The 18235-nt window shown below is 51.7% G+C and overlaps 1 protein-coding gene across 1 annotated transcript; it reads right to left on the bottom strand.

Moving 5' to 3' along the window:
* Window positions 1–1088: 1088 nt before the first annotated feature.
* PIWIL2 (piwi like RNA-mediated gene silencing 2) lies at window positions 1089–17966 on the bottom strand. Its single transcript, XM_033081074.1, has 21 exons — window positions 17759–17966; window positions 17483–17681; window positions 17008–17136; window positions 16817–16927; window positions 16457–16574; window positions 16250–16371; window positions 16073–16153; window positions 15378–15491; window positions 15074–15262; window positions 14877–14961; window positions 13836–13922; window positions 13612–13752; window positions 13426–13539; window positions 12029–12217; window positions 10801–10902; window positions 9512–9631; window positions 8317–8405; window positions 7091–7196; window positions 4957–5210; window positions 3305–3412; window positions 1089–2230 (listed from the first exon to the last, which is right to left on the bottom strand). The coding sequence occupies exons 1-21, from the start codon at window positions 17964–17966 to the stop codon at window positions 2074–2076; spliced, it is 2823 nt and encodes a 940-aa protein (XP_032936965.1). The 3' UTR covers window positions 1089–2073.
* Window positions 17967–18235: the final 269 nt, after the last annotated feature.

Genomic DNA, 18235 nt, shown 5'->3' with positions numbered 1-18235 from the left:
GACTCCCAAAAATCTCAACTGAGACCCCTAAAAATCACACCCGGGACCCCCAAAAAATCCCAGCTGGAACCCCCAAAAATCTCACACGGGATCCCCAAAAAATCCCACTCGGGACCCCCCAAAATCACACCCAGGATCCCTAAAAAATCTCACCTGGAAGCCCCGAAAAATTCCTCCCGGGACCCCTAAAAAAATCTCATCCAGGACACCCAAAAATCCCATCCGGGATCCCAAAAATCCCACCTGAGAACACCTAAAAATCTCACACGGGACCCCCAAAAATCTCACCTGGAATCCCCCAAAAATCTCGCCTGGAACCCCCCAAAAAATCCCACCCAGGACCCCCTAAAAATCCCACCCAGGATCCTTAAAAATCCCACCCAGGACCCCCTAAAAATCCCACCCAGGACCCTCCAGAAAATCCCACTCGGGACCCCCAAACTGCCCCAGACACACCTGGAGCACCAAGAACTCCAAAAATCCCACGTGGGACACCCAAAATCTCACCTGGAACCCCCCAAAATCCCACCTGGAACCCCCAAAAATCCCAAACCAACCCCTCCCAAAAAAATCCCACCCAGGATCACCCCAAACTTCCCCAAAAAATCCCACCCAGGACCCCCCAAACACCCCCTGGGACCCCCACACCCCATCCCAAACCTCCCCAAGAACCCCCTGAAAAAAAAACTGGGGGGACAAATCCTGGCAGCCAAACCCCCCCTGGCTCCTCTCCCTGTGCCAAGGGGACAAGGACAAGGCAGAGCTGGGACAATAAAAACCTGGGGGACCCCAAACCCCCGAGTTCAGCACCCCCAGGGCCAGGATTTGTTCCTAAATCCCATCCCAGAGCTGCCAAAGTCCACCAGGATTGGCAAATAAATGATGAATGATTAACCCAGGGCACAAGGTGACAGCTCTGGTGGCACTGCTGTTGTGTCCCCCCACCCTCTAAGTGTCCCCTGCTCCACCCTGGGACCCCCAAAATTCACAAAGGAGAAGCTGCCAGCAACGATTTTATTGGAATGAACCAAAAAAAAAGAAAGAGAAAAATTAGGGAATTCCAACTTCTTCCTGAGTAAGGCAAAAAAAAAAAAAAAAAAAAAGGTACCTAAAATAGGTGAAAATTCAAAGCTCTCCCTGGGGTAACGAGCTGAATCCACAAAGAATTCTCCTTGGAAAATCAGTGACTCCTCAAGGACAGGAGAACCAGCCAAACTGCAGCTGGTTGAAAAAACCCAGGGAAAAAAAAAAAATAAAAACTTCATCAAGCTATGGAAATGTAAGAAACTGGAGGGGAAAAAACACCAAAATCTTTGGGATTAAATCAACACCTGCACAGGGATGAGCTGTGGGAGCAGCAGAGTTTTTGGGGCTCAGGAACTCAACCCTTTACTGGGAAGGTGGAAAACAGCAGGAAATTCCTTTGGTGTCATCCCCATGGAGATAATTCCCAAAAAAAAAATAAATCCCACAGCTCTGGGATGCTGCAATCTCCAGCATCCTCTAAACAACGAGGAAAGAATAAAATAAATTAACAGCAGAACAGGAATTGAGGGAGATGCACCTGGGAAAGGGGGAAAACGGGAGCGGGATTTGCGGTTTAATCGCGAATTAATCGCGGTTTAATCCCGGTTTTATCCCGGTTTTTGGGTGCAATCCCGGTTCAATCCTGGCTCTCCAGGGATGCTGCAATCCCCAGCATCCTCTGAACAATGAAGAAAGAGTAAAATAAATTAACAGCAGAACAGGAATTGAGGGAGATGTACCTGGGAAAGGGGGAAAACAGGAGCGGGATTCTGGGTTTAATTGCGGTTCAATCCCGGTTTAATCTGGGTTTAATCGCGGTTTAATCCCAGTTTTTGGGTGCAATCCCAGCTCTCCAGCATGCTGCAATCCCCAGCATCCTCTGAACAATGAGGAAATAATAAAATAATTTAACAGCAGAACAGGAATTGAGGGAGATGCCCCTGGGTGGGGGCGCAAACAGCAGCGGGATTCCGGGTTTAACCGCGGTTTAATCCCGGTTTAATCCCGGTTTTTGGGTTCAATCCCGGCTCTCCAGGTCCTGGCAGGTCACAGGAAGAAGAGCTGCTCGCTGAAGAGGGCGCTGGGCTCGTGGTGCAGCACCTGGCCCACCAGCAGCGCCAGCTTGTGCGCGTACTTGCAGGGCGCAGGGACGCGGATGGTGCCCGGCCAGTTCCAGTACAGGTGACACAGCTTGAACGTCAGCCTGGGGACACAGGGGGGATTGGGATTTGGGATTTGGGAATGGAGACAGGTTCAGATCCCTCCCAGAACCTGTTCCCAGGTTCTTGGGATTGAGGGATTTGGGATTCTGGGAATGGATCCAGCCTCAGATCCCTCCCAGGTGTTCCTGTCCTTGGACAGGGGGAATTGGGATTTGGGATTCCTGGGAATGGATCCAGACCCAGATCCCCTTCCAGAACCTGCTCCCAGGTTCTTGGGACAAAGGGAATTGAGATTTGGGATTCTGGGAATGGATCCAGGTTCAGATCCCCTCTCAGAACCTGTTCCCAGGCTCTTGGGACAAAGGGATTGGGACTTGGGATTCTGGGAATGGATCCAGGTCCCTCTCAGAACCTGCTCCCAGGTTCTTGGGACAGGAGGAATTGGGATTTGGATTCTGGGAATGGATCCAGGCTCAGATCCCTCACGGAACCTTCTTGGGACAGAGGAGATTGGGATTTGGGATTCTGGGAATGGATCCAGATCCCTCTCAGAACCTGCTCCCAGGTTCTTGGGACAGAGGGGATTGGGATTTGGGATTCTGGGAATGGATCCAGGTTCAGATCCCTCTCAGAACCCTCTTGGGACAGAAGGAATTGGGATTTGGGATTCTGGGAATGGATCCAGACTCAGATCCCTACTAGAACCTGCTCCCAGGTTCTTGGGACAAAGGGATTTAGGATTCTGGGAATGGATCCAGGTTCTTGGGATTGAGGGAATTGGGATTTGGGATTCTGGAAATGGATCCAGATCCCTCTCAGAACCTGCTCCCAAGTGTCCCTGTCCTTGGGATAGAGGGAATTGGGATTTGGGATTCTGGGAACGGATCCAGACTCAGATCCCTCCCAGACCTGGGGGGGTCTCTCCCATTCCCTGTGGAATATTTTGTGGGGCTGCAGGATCTCAGGAATTCTGCCACTCCTGCCCTTTCCCCTGGATGATTTTGGTGTCTCTCCCATTCCCTGTGGATGATTCTGGGATCTCTCCCTTTCCCCTGGATGATTTTGGTGTCTCTCCCATTCCCTGTGGAACATTCTGGGGCTCAGGCCCCCCTCACCTCTGCAGGTGCTCGGGGCTCAGGTTGGCCGTGTTCCACATGCAGATGTAGCGCGTGGGGACGCTGCAGCCCTGCCGGGAGTGATGGGCCAGCAGGAAGAAATCCTGCCTGGGAGGGAAAAAAAAACAAATTTCATTTTTTTCCCACCCCAAAATGGTGTTTTTGAACCCCTACAGTGAAGAAATCCTGCCTGGGAGGGCAAAAAAAAAACCAATTTCATTTTTTTCCACCCCAGAATGGTGGTTTTGAGCCCCTAAAGTTTCATTTTTGCACCCTGGGATGGTTTTATAACCAATTTTTTTTTGCACTCAAGGTGTTTTTACAGCCCAGAGTTTCTTATTTAGTGCAAACAATAAATTATAAAGCACCTTATGGTATTTTTACAACCAATTTTTTGCACTTTTGGGGGGGTTTTACACACCATTTTTTACACCTTGGTGTGGATTTTTTCCCAACACCCTGGGCTATTTTTTACAATTTCTTTGGCACCCTGGCATTTTTTTTTTTGCCTCCTGAGGTTCTGGGAAATTTTTTTGCACTCTGAGATTCTTTTTGCACCTGGGGCTATTTTTACAACCGTATTTTTTGCACCCTGGGGTGTTTTTACAACCAATTCTATCACACCCAGGGTGGATTTTTTCCCACCCTGGACCATTTCCCCTCCATTTTTTTTTACACTCAGATTATTTTTCCCCATCCTGGAGCATTTTCCCCTCCATTTTTATCTCCCCTAGATTATTTTTCCCCATCCTGGGGCCTTTCCCCCTGCATTTTTTTTACACTCAGATTATTTTACCCCATCCTGGAGCATTTTCCTCTCCATTTTTTTTAAACTCAGATTATTTTTCCCACCCTGCACCATTTCCCTGTCCATTTTTTTTACATTCAGGTCATTTTTTCCCCCCTGGACCATTTTCCCATCCATTTTTTCCCCCCCTGGACCATTTTCCTCTCCATTTTTTTACACTCAGGTTATTTTTTCCCCCCCTGGACCATCTCCCCCCTCCATTTTTCCCCCCCTGGAACATTTTCCTCTCCATTTTTATCCCCTCCCAGGTTATTTTTTTCCCCCCTGGGGGTGTTTTTATCCCTCCCCAGGCTTTTTTTACCCCCTCCCAGGCTGTTTTTATTCCTCCCAGGCTGTCTTTACCCCTCCCCATTCTGTTTTTACCCCCTCCCAGGTTGTTTTTATCCCCTCAAGGTTATTTTTCCCCCCTCCCAGGCTGTTTTTCCCCCCTCCCTGGGTTATTTCATCCCCTCCCAGAGTGTTTTTATCCCTCCCCAGGTTATATTTTCCCCCCTCCCAGGCTGTTTTTTCCCCCTCCCAGGCTGTTTTTACCCCTCCCAGGCTGTTTTCATCCCTCCCAGGCTGTTTTTATCCCCCCAAGATTATTTTTAACCCCCTCCCAGGCTGTTTTTACCCCCTCCCAAGGTGTTTTTATCCTCTCCCAGTCTGTTTTTACCCCTCCCAGGCTGTTTTTATCCCCCCAAGGTAATTTTTTCCCCCCTCCCAGGCTGTTTTTACCCCTCCCCATGTTATTTCCCCCCTCCCAGGCTGTTTTTATCCCTCCAAGGTAATTTTTTTCCCCCCTCCCAGGCTGTTTTTTTCTCTTTCCAGGTTGTTTTCCCCCCTCCCCAGCTGTGCCTCTCACCACCCCGAGCTGGTGACGCCGTGGTCGATGACAGTGCCCAGGGGAGGGGACACCAAATCCTCTCCTGTCAGGCAGTAGAAGTTGGTGCTCAGCTGTTTCTGCACCACCACCACCACCAGGCTGGGCTGGTAATTTTGGAAGGTGTGGAAACTCTTCTGCAGCTGGGGCACCTCATATTTGAGCACAGTGTCCAGCTGGGGGTCGGACACCCCGTCCCTGTACACCACAATCTTCATGGGCAGGGAGTGGTTCAGCTGAGGGGGGATAAAAAATGGGGAAAAATGAGGAAAATCAGGAGATTTTTTAATTTTTACCTCCCTGCCATGCAGGGTTTGCTGAGGGAGGTGGGGAAATATTCCCTGGTTTGGAGAATTTTGGATTGAACCCATATTGAGTCCTCCAAAAATGCAGCTTGGGGTGGGTTTGGGTTTGTGTTGATCACAGAATTCCAGATTGATTTGGGTGGGAAGAGCTTTAAAATCATCTGTCATGGGCAGGGAACCTTCCACTACCCCAGGTTATCCCAGCCTGGAATTCTTGGACATTTCCAGGGATCCAGGGGCAGCCCCAGCAAATCTGGGAATTCCATCCCAGCCAGGAATTCCTCCCCAAAATCCCATCAGAGCAGCACATGGAGCCCTGGAATGATTTGGGAGGGACCCAGAACTCATCCCAGTCACTTTTGTCACCTTCTGGGGACACCTCCCACTGTCCCAGGTGCTCCAACCTGGCCTTGGACATTCCAGGGATCCAGGGGCAGCCCCAGCAAATCTGGGAATCCCATCCCAGGGAAGAATTGATTCCCAAAATCCCATCCCTGGTCAGTTTGAAGCCATTTCTGTGTCCTGTCCCTCCATCCCAGCCCATCCCAGAGCCCAGGGCTGTTCCTGCAGCACCCACAGAGGGTTGGGAAAATCAAATCAGAGAATCCTGCAATGGTTTGGGGTGGAAATGACCTCAAACCCCATCCCATCCCACCTTCCACTATCCCAGGTCACTCCAGCCTGGCCTGGGACACTTCCAGGGATGAGCTGGGATTTTCCCTGGATTTTTCCCTTGCTTTTCTCACCCTGGGGACAAGGCACAGACCTCTGGGGGCTGGAATGTGGCACTTCCCTGTCAGCAAAGTGCTGCTGAGATCAGCAGGAGCTGTGCTGGCCCCAGAGCCAGTCCAAAGGCTGCCAGGGAGCTCTGCTGCCCTGCACGGACCAGGCTGCACTGGGACATTTCCCTTTGTCCTCAGGGGTTTGGGAAGCACAGCAGGGTGGATTTGGGTCTGGGAGTTTTTTCCCTTTTCCTGAGGGGATTTGGGAAGCACAGCAGGGTGGATTTGGGTCTGGGAGTTTTTCCCTGAGGGGTTTTGGAAGCACAGCAGGGTGGATTTTGGTCTGGGAGCTTTTCCCTTTCCCTGAGGGAATTTGGGAAGCACAGCAGGGTGGATTTTGGTCTGGGAATTTTTCCCTGAGGGGATTTTGGTCTGGGGGCTTTTCCTTTTTCCCTGAGGGATTTTGGAAGCACAGTAGGGTGGATTTTGGTCTGGGAGTTTTCCCTTTTCCCTGAGGGGTTTGGGAAGCACAGCAGTGAGGATTTTGGTCTGGGAGCTTTTCCTGAGGGAATTTTGGGAAGCACAGGAAGGTGGATTTTGGTCTGGGAGCTTTTCCCTGAGGGGTTTTTGGAAGCACTGGAGGGAGGATTTTGGTCTGGGAATTTTTCCCTGAGGGATTTTGGAAGCACAGCAGGGTGGATTTTGGTCTGGCAGCTTCTCCCTTTTCCCTGAAGGAATTTGGGAAGCACATTCTGGTCTGGGAGTTTTACCCTGAGGGTTTTTTGGGAAGCACAGCAGGGTGGATTTTGGTCTGGGAGCTTTTCCCTGAGGGGATTTTGGTCTGGGAGCTTTTCCCTTTTCTTGATGGGGTTTGGGAAGCACAGCAGGGTGGCTTTAGGTCTGGTAGCTTTTCCCTTTTCCCTGAAGGTTTTTTTGAAGCACAGGAAGGTGGATTTTGGTCTGGGAGGTTCTCCCTTTTCCCTGAAGGTTTTTTTGAAGCCCAGGAAGGTGGATTTTGGTCTGGGAGATGTTCCCTTTGCCCTGAAAGGTTTTTTGAAGCCCAGGAATGTGGATTTTGGTGGCTCTCACCTCGTAGAAGCGTTTGAGGGCCTGGGAGAGGCAGAGGCGGAGGCTGTCGGCGATTTCCTGGTGGGGCATCTGGAAAACCACCCTGGAGTACCACTTGGTCAGGATGCTGGGGATGGGATGAGAGCAGAAATTCCCTCAGAGCCAAGGAAAAGCTCGTGCCAACCCCAACCCAGCCCTGGATCAGCATTCCCAGCCCTTTTCCCCAAAGATTTCTGGCACAAACACACAGGAGAGGACAGGAGCTGCTCCCAGAGGGAACTGGGATTTGCCTGGAGAGGGGAAAAACTGGGATTGAGGGAGAATTGAGGGGGGAAAAATTGGGATTGAGGGATAATGGAGAGGGGAAAAACTGGGATTTAGGGAGAATGGAAGGGGGAAAAACTGGGATTTAGGGAGAATGTCCATGCCCACAGCCAGCAGCTGCCTCTGGAGAGGGGAAAAACTGGGATTTAGGGATAATGGAGAGGGGAAAAACTGGGATTTAGGGATAATGGAGGGGGGGAAAACTGGGATTTAGGGATGATGGAGAGGGGGAAAACTGGGATTTGGGAAAAACTGGGATTTAGGGAAAATGGAGAGGGGAAAAATTGGGATTGAGGGAGAATGGAGAGGGGGAAAACTGGGATTTAGGGATAATGGAGAGGGGAAAACTGGGATTTAGGGAGAATGGAGAGGGGAAAACAACTGGGATTTAGGGAGAATGGAAGGGGGAAAACTGGGATTTAGGGAAAATGGAGAGGGGAAAAATTGGGATTGAGGGAGAATGGAGAGGGGAAAACTGGGATTTAGGGAGAATGGAGAGGGGAAAAACTGGGATTTAGGGATAATGGAGGAGAAAAATTGGGATTTAGGGATAATGGAGAGGGAAAAACTGGGATTTAGGGATAATGGAGGGGAAAAATTGGGATTTAGGGATAATGGAGAGGGAAAAACTGGGATTTAGGGAGAATGGAGAGGGGAAAAACTGGGATTTAGGGATAATGGAGGAGAAAAATTGGGATTTAGGGATAATGGAGAGGGAAAAACTGGGATTTAGGGAGAATGTCCATGCCCACAGCCATCAGCTGCCTCTGGAGAAGGGAAAAATTGGGATTTGGGATTCCCAGCTTGAGTGGAGCAGCATCCTCACCCCCCCCAGCCAGGGAAGGGGATTTTGGGATGGGATATCCTGCAAACCCCCCAGGGCAGAGCAGGAAAAGCCTCCCCCTTTCCCAGAAGGCACCTACTGGTTCATGCTGGCCACGAAGCCGATGACAGAGCGCATGCCCTGGCTCCTGCTGTGGTGGATGTCCATGCCCACAACCATCAGCTGCCTCTGCAGGGGGGAAAAATGGGATTTAGGGAGAATGGAGGGGGAAAAACTGGGATTTAGGGATGATGGAGGGGGAAAAACTGGGATTTAGGGAGAATGGAGGGGGAAAAACTGGGATTTAGGGATAATGGAGGGGGAAAAGAACTGGGATTTAGGGATAATGGAGGGGGAAAAACTGGGATTTAGGGATGATGTCCATGGTTACAGCCATCAGCTGCCTCTGCAGGGGGGAAAAAACTGGGATTTAGGGATAATGGAGGGGGAAAAAACTGGAATTTAGGGATAATGGAGGGGGAAAAAACTGGGATTTAGGGATAATGGCCATGCCCACAGCCATCAGCTGCTTCTGGAGAGGGGAAAAATTGGGATTTAGGGACAATGTCCATGGTTACAGTCATCAGGAGAGGGGAAAAACTGGGATTTAGGGAGAATGGAGGGGGAAAAACTGGGATTTAGGGAGAATGGAGGTAGGAAAGAAAGTTGGGATTTAAGAACAATGAAGGGGGGAAAAGAGATGGGATTTAAGGATAAGGGAGCACGAAAAGGCAAGTGGGATTTAGGGATAATGAAGGGGGGAAAAGAAAGTTGGGATTTAAGAATGAAGGGGGAAAAGAGGTGAGATTCAGGGATAATGGAGCAGGAAAAGACAGGTAGGATTTAGGGATAACAGAGGGGGAAAAGAGGTGGAACTTAGGAATAATGGAGCAGGAAAAGAGGTGGAACTTAGGAATAATGGAGCAGGAAAAGAGGTGGGATTTAAGGATAAGGGAGCAGGAAAAGAGGTGGAATTTGGGGATAATGGAGGAGTAAAAGCAGGTGGGATTTAGGGATGACATCCATGCCCACAACCCTGAGCTGTTTCAGGAGGGCAGAGCAGCCAGGTGGGATTTAGGAATAAGTCAGACACCTCCAGCTCAGATCCCCACAGCTCCAAGGGATTCACACACACCCAGGAAAATCCAACCCTGATTCTCCAGCTGGACCAGCCCACAATAATTCACAATAATTCACAATAATTAATTCAATAATGTGCCTACAATAATCCACCCCAGCTCCAGAGCTCCCAGGCTCATCATCCCAGCCCTTTTGCTGGGATTTCCCTGCCTTACCAGAGGGATATCCACCCCCCAGAGCTGCCCTCCCAGCTTGCAGTTGATCTGCAGCAGAACTTTCTGCACCACGCTCCTGATCTTGCCGGGGTGGCCCGTGAGGGATTGGGCATTGATGACCTGAAAAGAGGGAAAAAACAGGGGAAAAAAAGGGGGAAAACAGGGAAAAAACAGGGGAAAACAGGGGAAAAAACAGGGGGAAAAACAGGGGGAAAAAACAGGGGGAAAAAACAGGGGGAAAAACAGGGGAAAAAACCAGGAAAAAAAACCAGGAAAAAAAACCAGGAAAAAAAACCAGGAAAAAAAACCAGGGAAAAAAAACCAGGGAAAAAAAACGGGAAAAAAAATGGAAAAAAAATGGGGAAAAAATGGGGAAAAAAAAAGGGAAAAAAAGGGGAAAAAAAAAGGGAAAAAAAGGAAAAAAAAAGGGAAAAAAATGGAAAAAAAAAGGAAAAAAACGTGGAAAAAAACGTGGAAAAAAAATGGAGAAAAATGGAAAAAAAAAGGGGAAAAAATGGGAAAAAAATGGAAAAAAAATGGAAAAAAAGTGGAAAAAAAATGGAAAAAAACGGAAAAAAACGGGAAAAAAATGGAAAAAAATGGGAAAAAATGGGAAAAAATGGGAAAAAATGGGAAAAAATGGGAAAAAAGGGAAAAAAAGGAAAAAAAATGGGAAAAAAATGGGAAAAAAAAACGGAAAAAAAAACGGGAAAAAAAGGGAAAAAAGGGGAAAAAAAAAAAGGGGAAAAAAAAGGGAAAAAAAGGGGAAAAAAAGGGGAAAAAAGGGGAAAAAAGGGAAAAAAGGGAAAAAAAAGGAAAAAAAGAAAAAAAAGGGAAAAAAAAGAAAAAAGAAAAAAATGGGAAAAAAAGGGGAAAAAAAGGGGAAAAAAAAAGGGGAAAAAAAAGGGGAAAAAAAAGGGGAAAAAAAAAAAAAAGGGGAAAAAAAGGGGAAAAAAAGGGGAAAAAAAGGGAAAAAAAAGGGAAAAAAAAGGGAAAAAAAAAGGGAAAAAAAAAGGGAAAAAAAAAGGGAAAAAAAAGGGAAAAAAAAGGGGAAAAAAAAGGGGAAAAAAAAGGGGAAAAAAAAAGGGGAAAAAAAAAGGGGAAAAAAAAGGGGAAAAAAAGGGAAAAAAAGGAAAAAAAATGGAAAAAAAATGGAAAAAAAATGGAAAAAAAATGGAAAAAAAATGGAAAAAAAATGGAAAAAAAATGGAAAAAAAAATGGAAAACCAGGGAAAAGTGAGGCTGGAGAGTCAGGGATTGAGGGAATGAGGGGGGGGGTCCCAGCCCACCTGGGAGGGCACAGGGCTCTGCACACAGCAGAGTTTTTTGATGGCACCGTAGATGTCGTCCCTGCTGCTGGGGATGATGCACAGGAGCAGCTGCACCTTGTCCTGAGGGGGAAAATGGAATTGTTCAGCTTGGAAAAGCATCCTGGAGCACCTGAGGTGATCAATAATCCCCAAAGAGGCAAATCCACACTGCCAGGGCCACACAGCACCTCCCTGGGCAGCACATTGCTCTATTTAATAATGAAAAAATGATTTTTTTTTTCCATTAAAAATTTCAACTTGAGGCCATTCCCTCTTGTTCCCAACTCCCTCATCCTCTAGCCATGATAAAAAAAATTCCTCCTGAGCCTCCTCCTGTTTTCCAGGGGTGTCCCCACTCCTCCCTGGGCAGCCCATTGCTCTATTTAATAATTTTAAAAATGAAATTTTTTTTTCCATGAAAAAATTCAGCTTGAGGCCGTTCCCTCTTGTTCCCAACCTCCCAGCCATGAAAAAAAAAAAAAATCCTCCTGAGCTCCTCCTCTTTTCCAGGGGTGTCCCCACCCCTCCCTGGGCAGCCCATTGCTCTATTTATAATGAAAAATATGAATTTTTTTTCCATGAAAAAATTCAGCTTGAGCCCTTTCCCTCTTGTTCCCAACCTCCTAGACATGAAAAAAAAAAAATTCTCCTGAGCCTCCTCCTCTTTCCCAGGGGTGTCCCCACTCCTCCCCGGGCAGCCCATTGCTGTATTTAATAATTTTAAAAATTAAATTTTTTTTTCCATGAAAAATTTCAGCTTGAGGTTGCTCCCTCTTGTTTCCAACACCCTCACCCTCCTGTCATGAAAAAAAAAATTCTCCTGAACCTCCTCCTCTTTTCCAGGTCCTTCCCAAGCATCCCCACTCCTCCCTGGGTAGCACATTTCTGTATTTAATAATTTAAAAAATTAAACTTTTTTTCCATGAAAATATTCAGCTTGAGGCCATTCCCTCTTGTTCCCAACTCCCTCATCCTCTAGCCATGAAAAAAAAATTCTCCTGAACCTCCTCCTGTTTTCCAGGGGTGTCCCCACTCCTCCCTGGGCAGCCCATTGCTCTATTTAATAAGGACAAAAATGAAAAATTCAGCTTGAGGCCATTCCCTCACCCTCCTGTCATGATTTTAAAAACCCCTCCTGAGCTCCTCCTGTGTCCCAGGGGTGTCCCCAGGGGTGTCCCAGCCCTGACTGGCTGCCCAGGGTCCTGACCTGGCTGCCCAGGCAGCTCTGGATGCTCCTGACGTAGCTCTCGATGCGCTCATCCCGCAGCTCCTGCACTGAGGGGGGCCCCACCTGCATGCCCATGGCCCCAGAGCTGCTCCTCATGCTGGCCACCAGCTCCTTGGCCAGGTTCTGCAGCCGTTTGGGGTACAGCAGGAGCCAGGAATTGATGGAGATCTGGGAGAAAAGGCAGCACAGGATGTGGGTTGGGGGGTTTGGATCCCAATCCACACAGAACGGCTCTGGGTGGGAGAGGAGAGACCTGCAGGGCTCAGAGGGGAATTGGGAGAGGAAAATGGGCCTAGAGGAGCCTGGAGAACAGAGAGGGGAATTTGGAGAGGGAAATTTGGGCCAAGAGAAACTTGCAGCACAGAGGGGAATTTGGGAAAGGGAGAGAAATCTGGAGACAGAGAGGAATTTAGGAAAGGGAGAGTGGTCCAAGAGAAATCTGGAGCACAGAGGGGAATTTGGGGAGGGAATTTGGGCCTAGAGGAACCTGGAGAACAGCAGGGAGCTTGGGAGAGGGAAATCTGGGAGAGGGAATTTGGGCCAAGAGAAATCTGGAGACAGAGGGAATTTGGGAAAGGGGAAAGTGGCCCAAGAGAAACCAGGAGCAGAGAGGGGAATTTGGGAAAGGGAGAGAAATCTGGAGCACAGAAAGGAATTTGGGAAAATGGTCCAAGAGAAATCTGGAGCACAGAAAGGAATTTGGGAAGGGGAAAGTGATCCAAGAGAAATCTGGAGCACAGAGGGGAATTTGGGAGAGGAAAACTGGGCCTAGAGGAACCTGGAGAACAGCAGGGAGCTTGGGAGAGGGAAATTTGGGAGAGGGAAATTTGGGCCAAGAGAAACTTGCAGCACAGAGTGGAATTTGGGAGAGAAATTTGGAGCACAGAGAGGAATTTAGGAAAGGGAGAGTGGCCCAAGAGAAATGTGGAACACAGAAGGGAATTTGGGAAAGGGAGAGAAATCTGGAGCAGACAGGGGAATTTGGAAAGAGCACAGTGGCTCAAGAGAAATCTGGAACATAGAAGGGAATTTAGGAAAGGGAAAGTGGCCCAAGAGAAATGTGGAGACAGAGAGGGGAATTTGGGAGAGGGGCCCAAGAAAAATCTGGAGCACAGAAAGGAGTTTGGGAAAGTGGTCCAAGAGAAATTTGGATGGAATTCCAGCCAGTTCCTGCCTGTGAAAGGCTCCCTCCACCCCGGTGCAGGTGGGCAAACAGCCACCACAGCCACGTCCCTCCAGCTCCTCCGGAAAAACGCGCCGCAGCGCCAATCCAACACAAACAAGGGAAGGGATTGTGCTGGAAGCTGCTCAGCCAGAATGCCAGGGCTCAGGAAAACCCATCCCAGCTCTGCCAGCAGGGCCAGGCTGCTGCTCACCACGGCGATGGGCGCTTCCTTGGTCACCTCCCGGTGCCAGCTCAGGTCCTCGGCGGGCAGGAAGGAGCGGTGCCGCAGGTTGATGCGCTCCACGGGCAGGATGTGACCCTGGGTCTGGGCACAGGGGAGATTTTTGGAGCTGTCTCCACTCCCTCCACACCCAGGGGGAAGGCTGGGAGTCCTCACCTTGAAGATATCGGTGTCCAGGCGCAGCCCCCAGCCCTCCAGCTCCTGGGAAGCCTCCGGGGTGTCGCGGATGCGGCACAGGAGGCTGGTGAGGCGCTGGTAGTGCTGCTGGGGGCTCTGGATCATCTCCCACATCACCTCCTGCACTGGGAACAGCCAGCAGTGAGGGAGGAGCCCCAAAGCTTTGGGGAAAATGGGATCAGGGGGATGAGACAGGCCCTGACCTTCAGCATGCGGTTGTTCTTGCGGAGGTCGGAGAGGCCGGTGAGGAAGGTGAGCTCTGGCACGAGCAGAACCATCTCCAGCTGCTGCTGCAGGGAGGGACAGGCACTGGTAGCATTCCAGGGGCTGGGAATCACCCCTCAGGGGACTGGGAATCACCCCCTCAGGGGATGGGAATCACCCCCCCAGGGGATGGGAATCACCCCCCCAGGGGATGGGAATCACCCCCTCAGGGGATGGGAATCACCCCCTCAGGGGATGGGAATCACCCCCCAGGGGATGGGAATCACCCCTCAGGGGCTGGGAATCACCCCCCCAGGGGCTGGGAATCACCCCCTCAGGGGATGGGAATCACCCCCAGGGGATGGGAATCACCCCTCAGGGACTGGGAATCACCCCTCAGGGGACTGGGAATCACCCCTCAGGGACTGGGAATCACCCCTCAGGGGATTGGGAATCCCTGCTCTGTCGCCATCAGGATGACAATCCCTGCTCTGTACCCTCAGGGGATTTGGAATCCCTGCTCTGTCCCCTCAGGGAATTGGCAATCCCTGCCCTGTCCCCCTCAGGGAATTGGCAATCCCTGCTCTGTCCCCTCAGGGGATGGCAATCCCTGCTCTGTCCCTTCAGGGAATTGGGAATCCCTGCTCTGTCCCCATCAGGGAATTGGGAATCCCTGCTCTGTCACCCCCAGGATGAGAATCCCTGCTCTGACCCCCTCCAGGGAATTTGGAATCCCTGCTCTGTCCCCTCAGGGGATGGCAATCCCTGCTCTGTCCCCTCAGGGGATGGCAATGCCTGCTCTGTCCCCTCAGGGGATGGCAATCCCTGCCCTGTCCCCCTCAGGGAATTGGCAATCCCTGCCCTGTCCCCATCAGGGAACTGGGAATCCCTGCTCTGTCCCCCCCAGGATGAGAATCCCTGCTCTGACCCCCTCCAGGGAATTGGCAATCCCTGCTCTGTCCCCTCAGGGAATTGGCAATCCCTGCTCTGTCCCCTCAGGTGAGCCCAGAGCAGCCCATGGATCTCCATGCCCAGCTCACCCTCCCCTTCAGCATCTGCCTCTCCTTGGGCTTGTGGACGAGCAGTGGCTGATCCAGCTCCCTGATGGTGATCCCGTAGGTCTTGCTGGAAAAACAGAATTGTTACAACAAACCCTGGAATTTCACTTTGGGACAGGAACAGAACACCCACGCACTGTGGATCAACACCCCCAGGGGATGACCCAGCTCCTGCTCACCTGTAGTACTCCACAAAGGTGATCTGCTGCCCGTTGGCCAGGGTGAAGGTGTCCTTGGGGGTCTTGTCCCAGTCGATGTCGTCCACGCGGTAGGTGCGGTTGTTGTAGCGCGTCATCACCACGTTCCCCACCAGCTGCTTGGTGCACTCCTCCTGGAACGTCCTCTGGTTCTGGGAGTGGATGTTTTGCCTGGGAGAAAAGGCATGGAATGTTCTCCCTCTCCTGTGCTAGCCCCAAAAATAAAATTTGCAAAAAATCTGCAGCGGTTTCGGGTTTTTGTTTTTTTTTTTGCGGCGTTTCTCACATCACGGTGAGGATGGACTCGCTGCGGATGATCTTGTGGATGGCATCCACCATGAGGAAGAGCCCTCTGTCCTTCCTGGTGATGCTGACAGCGTATCCTGGCCAGATATGGAGGCTGTGTGCAGAGGGAAACAGGGCTGAGTTAAACCAGAGTGGCCAAGAAACACCCAGAACTCAGGGATTTTATTCCAGCTCCTCAGAACACCCAGAACTCAGGGATTTTATTTCAACCCCTCAGAACACCCAGAACTCAGGGATTTTATTTCAACCCCTCAGAACACCCAGAACTCAGGGATTTTATTCCAACTCCTCAGAACACCCAGAACTCAGGGATTTTATTTCAACTCCTCAGAACACCCAGAACTCAAGGATTTTATTCCAACTCCTCAGAACACCCAGAACTCAGGGATTTTATTCCAGCTCCTCAGAACACCCAGAACTCAGGGATTTTATTCCAACTCCTCAGAACACCCAGAACTCAGGGATTTTATTCCAACTCCTCAGAACACCCAGAACTCAGGGATTTTATTTCAACTCCTCAGAACACCCAGAACTCAGGGATTTTATTTCAACCCCTCAGAACACCCAGAACTCAGGGATTTTATTCCAACTCCTCAGAAGAGCTGACCTGGGAAAACTTCCCAGTTCCCAGGGAAACAGGGATGATCCTGTGGGAAGGAAAGTGCCAGCACCCACCTGTACTTCTGCAGAGTGGTGGCCTGGGCAGGTTCAAAGAAATGTCTCCCAACCAGGCTCATGTTTAAGATTTTCATCACCCTAAGGAAGGAAAAAAGCAGGAAAAGCAGGACTGGATGAGGATTGGCAGGAGGAAGGAGGAAAATTCCTCCCTGGAGCTCGGGGAGGGTCTCTCACCTGTGGAAAACCACGTTGTAGAAGGGGATGCAGAGATCCGAGCTGGGCTCCAGGGTTTTGGTCATCTGGATGTTGATGGTAATCTCCTCCCCGCTGCACTTCCTCTGAGCCTTCAGGCTGACCTTTGGCAGGGCCAGAGGGGGTTCTCCCACCCAAAACAGGGGTTCCCCTGCACCCCCAAAGCGGGGGAGACCCCCCACCCCTTACCTTGGGGATCTGGATGGGCAGGAAGAGGACGGAGCCATCAAAGGCCATCACGTCGCCGGTCACGGCACGCTGCTCCTTCAGCATGGCAAAGCGAGCACTCCTGCACTCCACCTCGGGGCTGGGGGGCACACAGGGGCTTTTCTCCCTCCTCTGCCCTCCCCACACCCCCAAAAACCCTCCCTGAAGGTGAAAACCCAGAGATATTTGACATGTGGGGCTGCTCCACCTCCATGGAGGGCTCTGCTTGGGGACAGCACAACATCCAGAGGGTGTGGGGGACTTTGAGGGGCTGTGGGGGACTTTGAGGGGCTGTGGGGGACCCTCAAGGGGCTGTGGGGTTCCCTGGCCCCCCATCATCACCTGAAGCTCACGTGGTACTGGTAGACAGCTTCGTTCTTGCAGTGAATCTTGACAAAGTTCAGCCCCACGGGGACGGTGGCTCCTTTCACCGCCGGCTTCGTCCCCTGCAGCCTGTGAGGGACAGGGGGGTCAGCACCGAGCCAGCAGCTGCAGCTGGAGCCCAAAATGTGGGGCTGGGGGGCGTCACTTACGGCTTGGCAGCAGCTGGGGGGGTGGGCACGGGGGTCAGGCAGGGCTGGGGGCTGGGTGGGCACGGGGCGGGCACGGCGCCTCTTCCAGGCTGGGTGGGCAGCGCGTCCCCTTTGCTTTTCCACAGGATCCTGCATCCCCAGAGAGGGGCTGGAGTGAGCACTGGAACACGCTGGGGACACACTGGGGGTGGCCTGGCTGCAAACCCTCCAGTGATGACCCCAACATCCCCAAAAAACATCCCTAAAAAACATCCCCAAAATTCCCTCTGCTCCTGCCCCACAGCAAAACAGCCAAGGTTTGGGATAAAGGGATGGGAGGGACAGAGATGGGGAAGAGAGAGGGAATAGGGCAGATATATGGGACAGGGAGGGTGGAAATAGAGAAGAAATGGGGGCAGAACATAGAAAAGGGACAGGGAAGATTGAAGAGCAGAGGAGGGAGGGCACTGATGGTTTGGAGGTGTGAGGGACTCACTGCCCGCGGGTGGGGAGCGCCACCAGCGCTGGCCCCTTCTCCTCATCCTCCTGCTGCTGCTTCTGCTGCACCGGGCCGGGAACCGGGGCAGGAACTGAGGCAGGAACCGGGTCAGGAACCGGGCCAGGAACCGAGGCAGGAACCGGACCGGGAACCGGGGCAGGAACCGGAGCCTTCCCATCGCCAGCACCGCCCCGGCCTGTGCGAGCAGAGGCACCGTGAGCCGGCGAATGGAGCAGCGCTGGCCCCTTCCACCCCCTCACAACCGGCACCTACCCAGGGGCCTCTCCACAGGCCGCTCCTCCAGGCCCAACCCGCGGAACAACGCGGGGAACGGCGACAACGCTGCTGGGGGCTGGGCTGGGCGGGGTGAAGGTAACCGGGGGAAGAAAGCGGCAAGCCCGCGGACACCCCGCACCGCGGGGAAGGCAGGGCCGGGCCCGGGCCGGGCTCTGGGCTGGCAGAAAGGCCGGGCCGGGTCCATGGCGGCCCCGTCGAGGCGCGCCCCCCGCACCGCGGCCACGCCGCCGCCGCCGCCCTCAGCGCATGCGCGGCCCCGCCCCACGCGCGGGCGCGGCGCTGATTGGACAGCGCCCCCTGCGGAGGGCGCGAGGGAAGGGGCGTGGTTATGCGGGGAGTGGGCGGGGTTATGTAAATTAGAGATGGGGCATGATGGGAGGGCGGGAAGGGGAGGCGGGGGGTAATGCGGCGGGAAAGGGTTAAAATGGAATTTGGGGTAAAATCGATGGGATG

This window comes from Catharus ustulatus, chromosome 27, assembly GCF_009819885.2.
Source record: "Catharus ustulatus isolate bCatUst1 chromosome 27, bCatUst1.pri.v2, whole genome shotgun sequence".
Lineage (NCBI taxonomy): Eukaryota > Metazoa > Chordata > Aves > Passeriformes > Turdidae > Catharus > Catharus ustulatus.
This window is presented reverse-complemented; position numbering and strand designations above follow the sequence as displayed.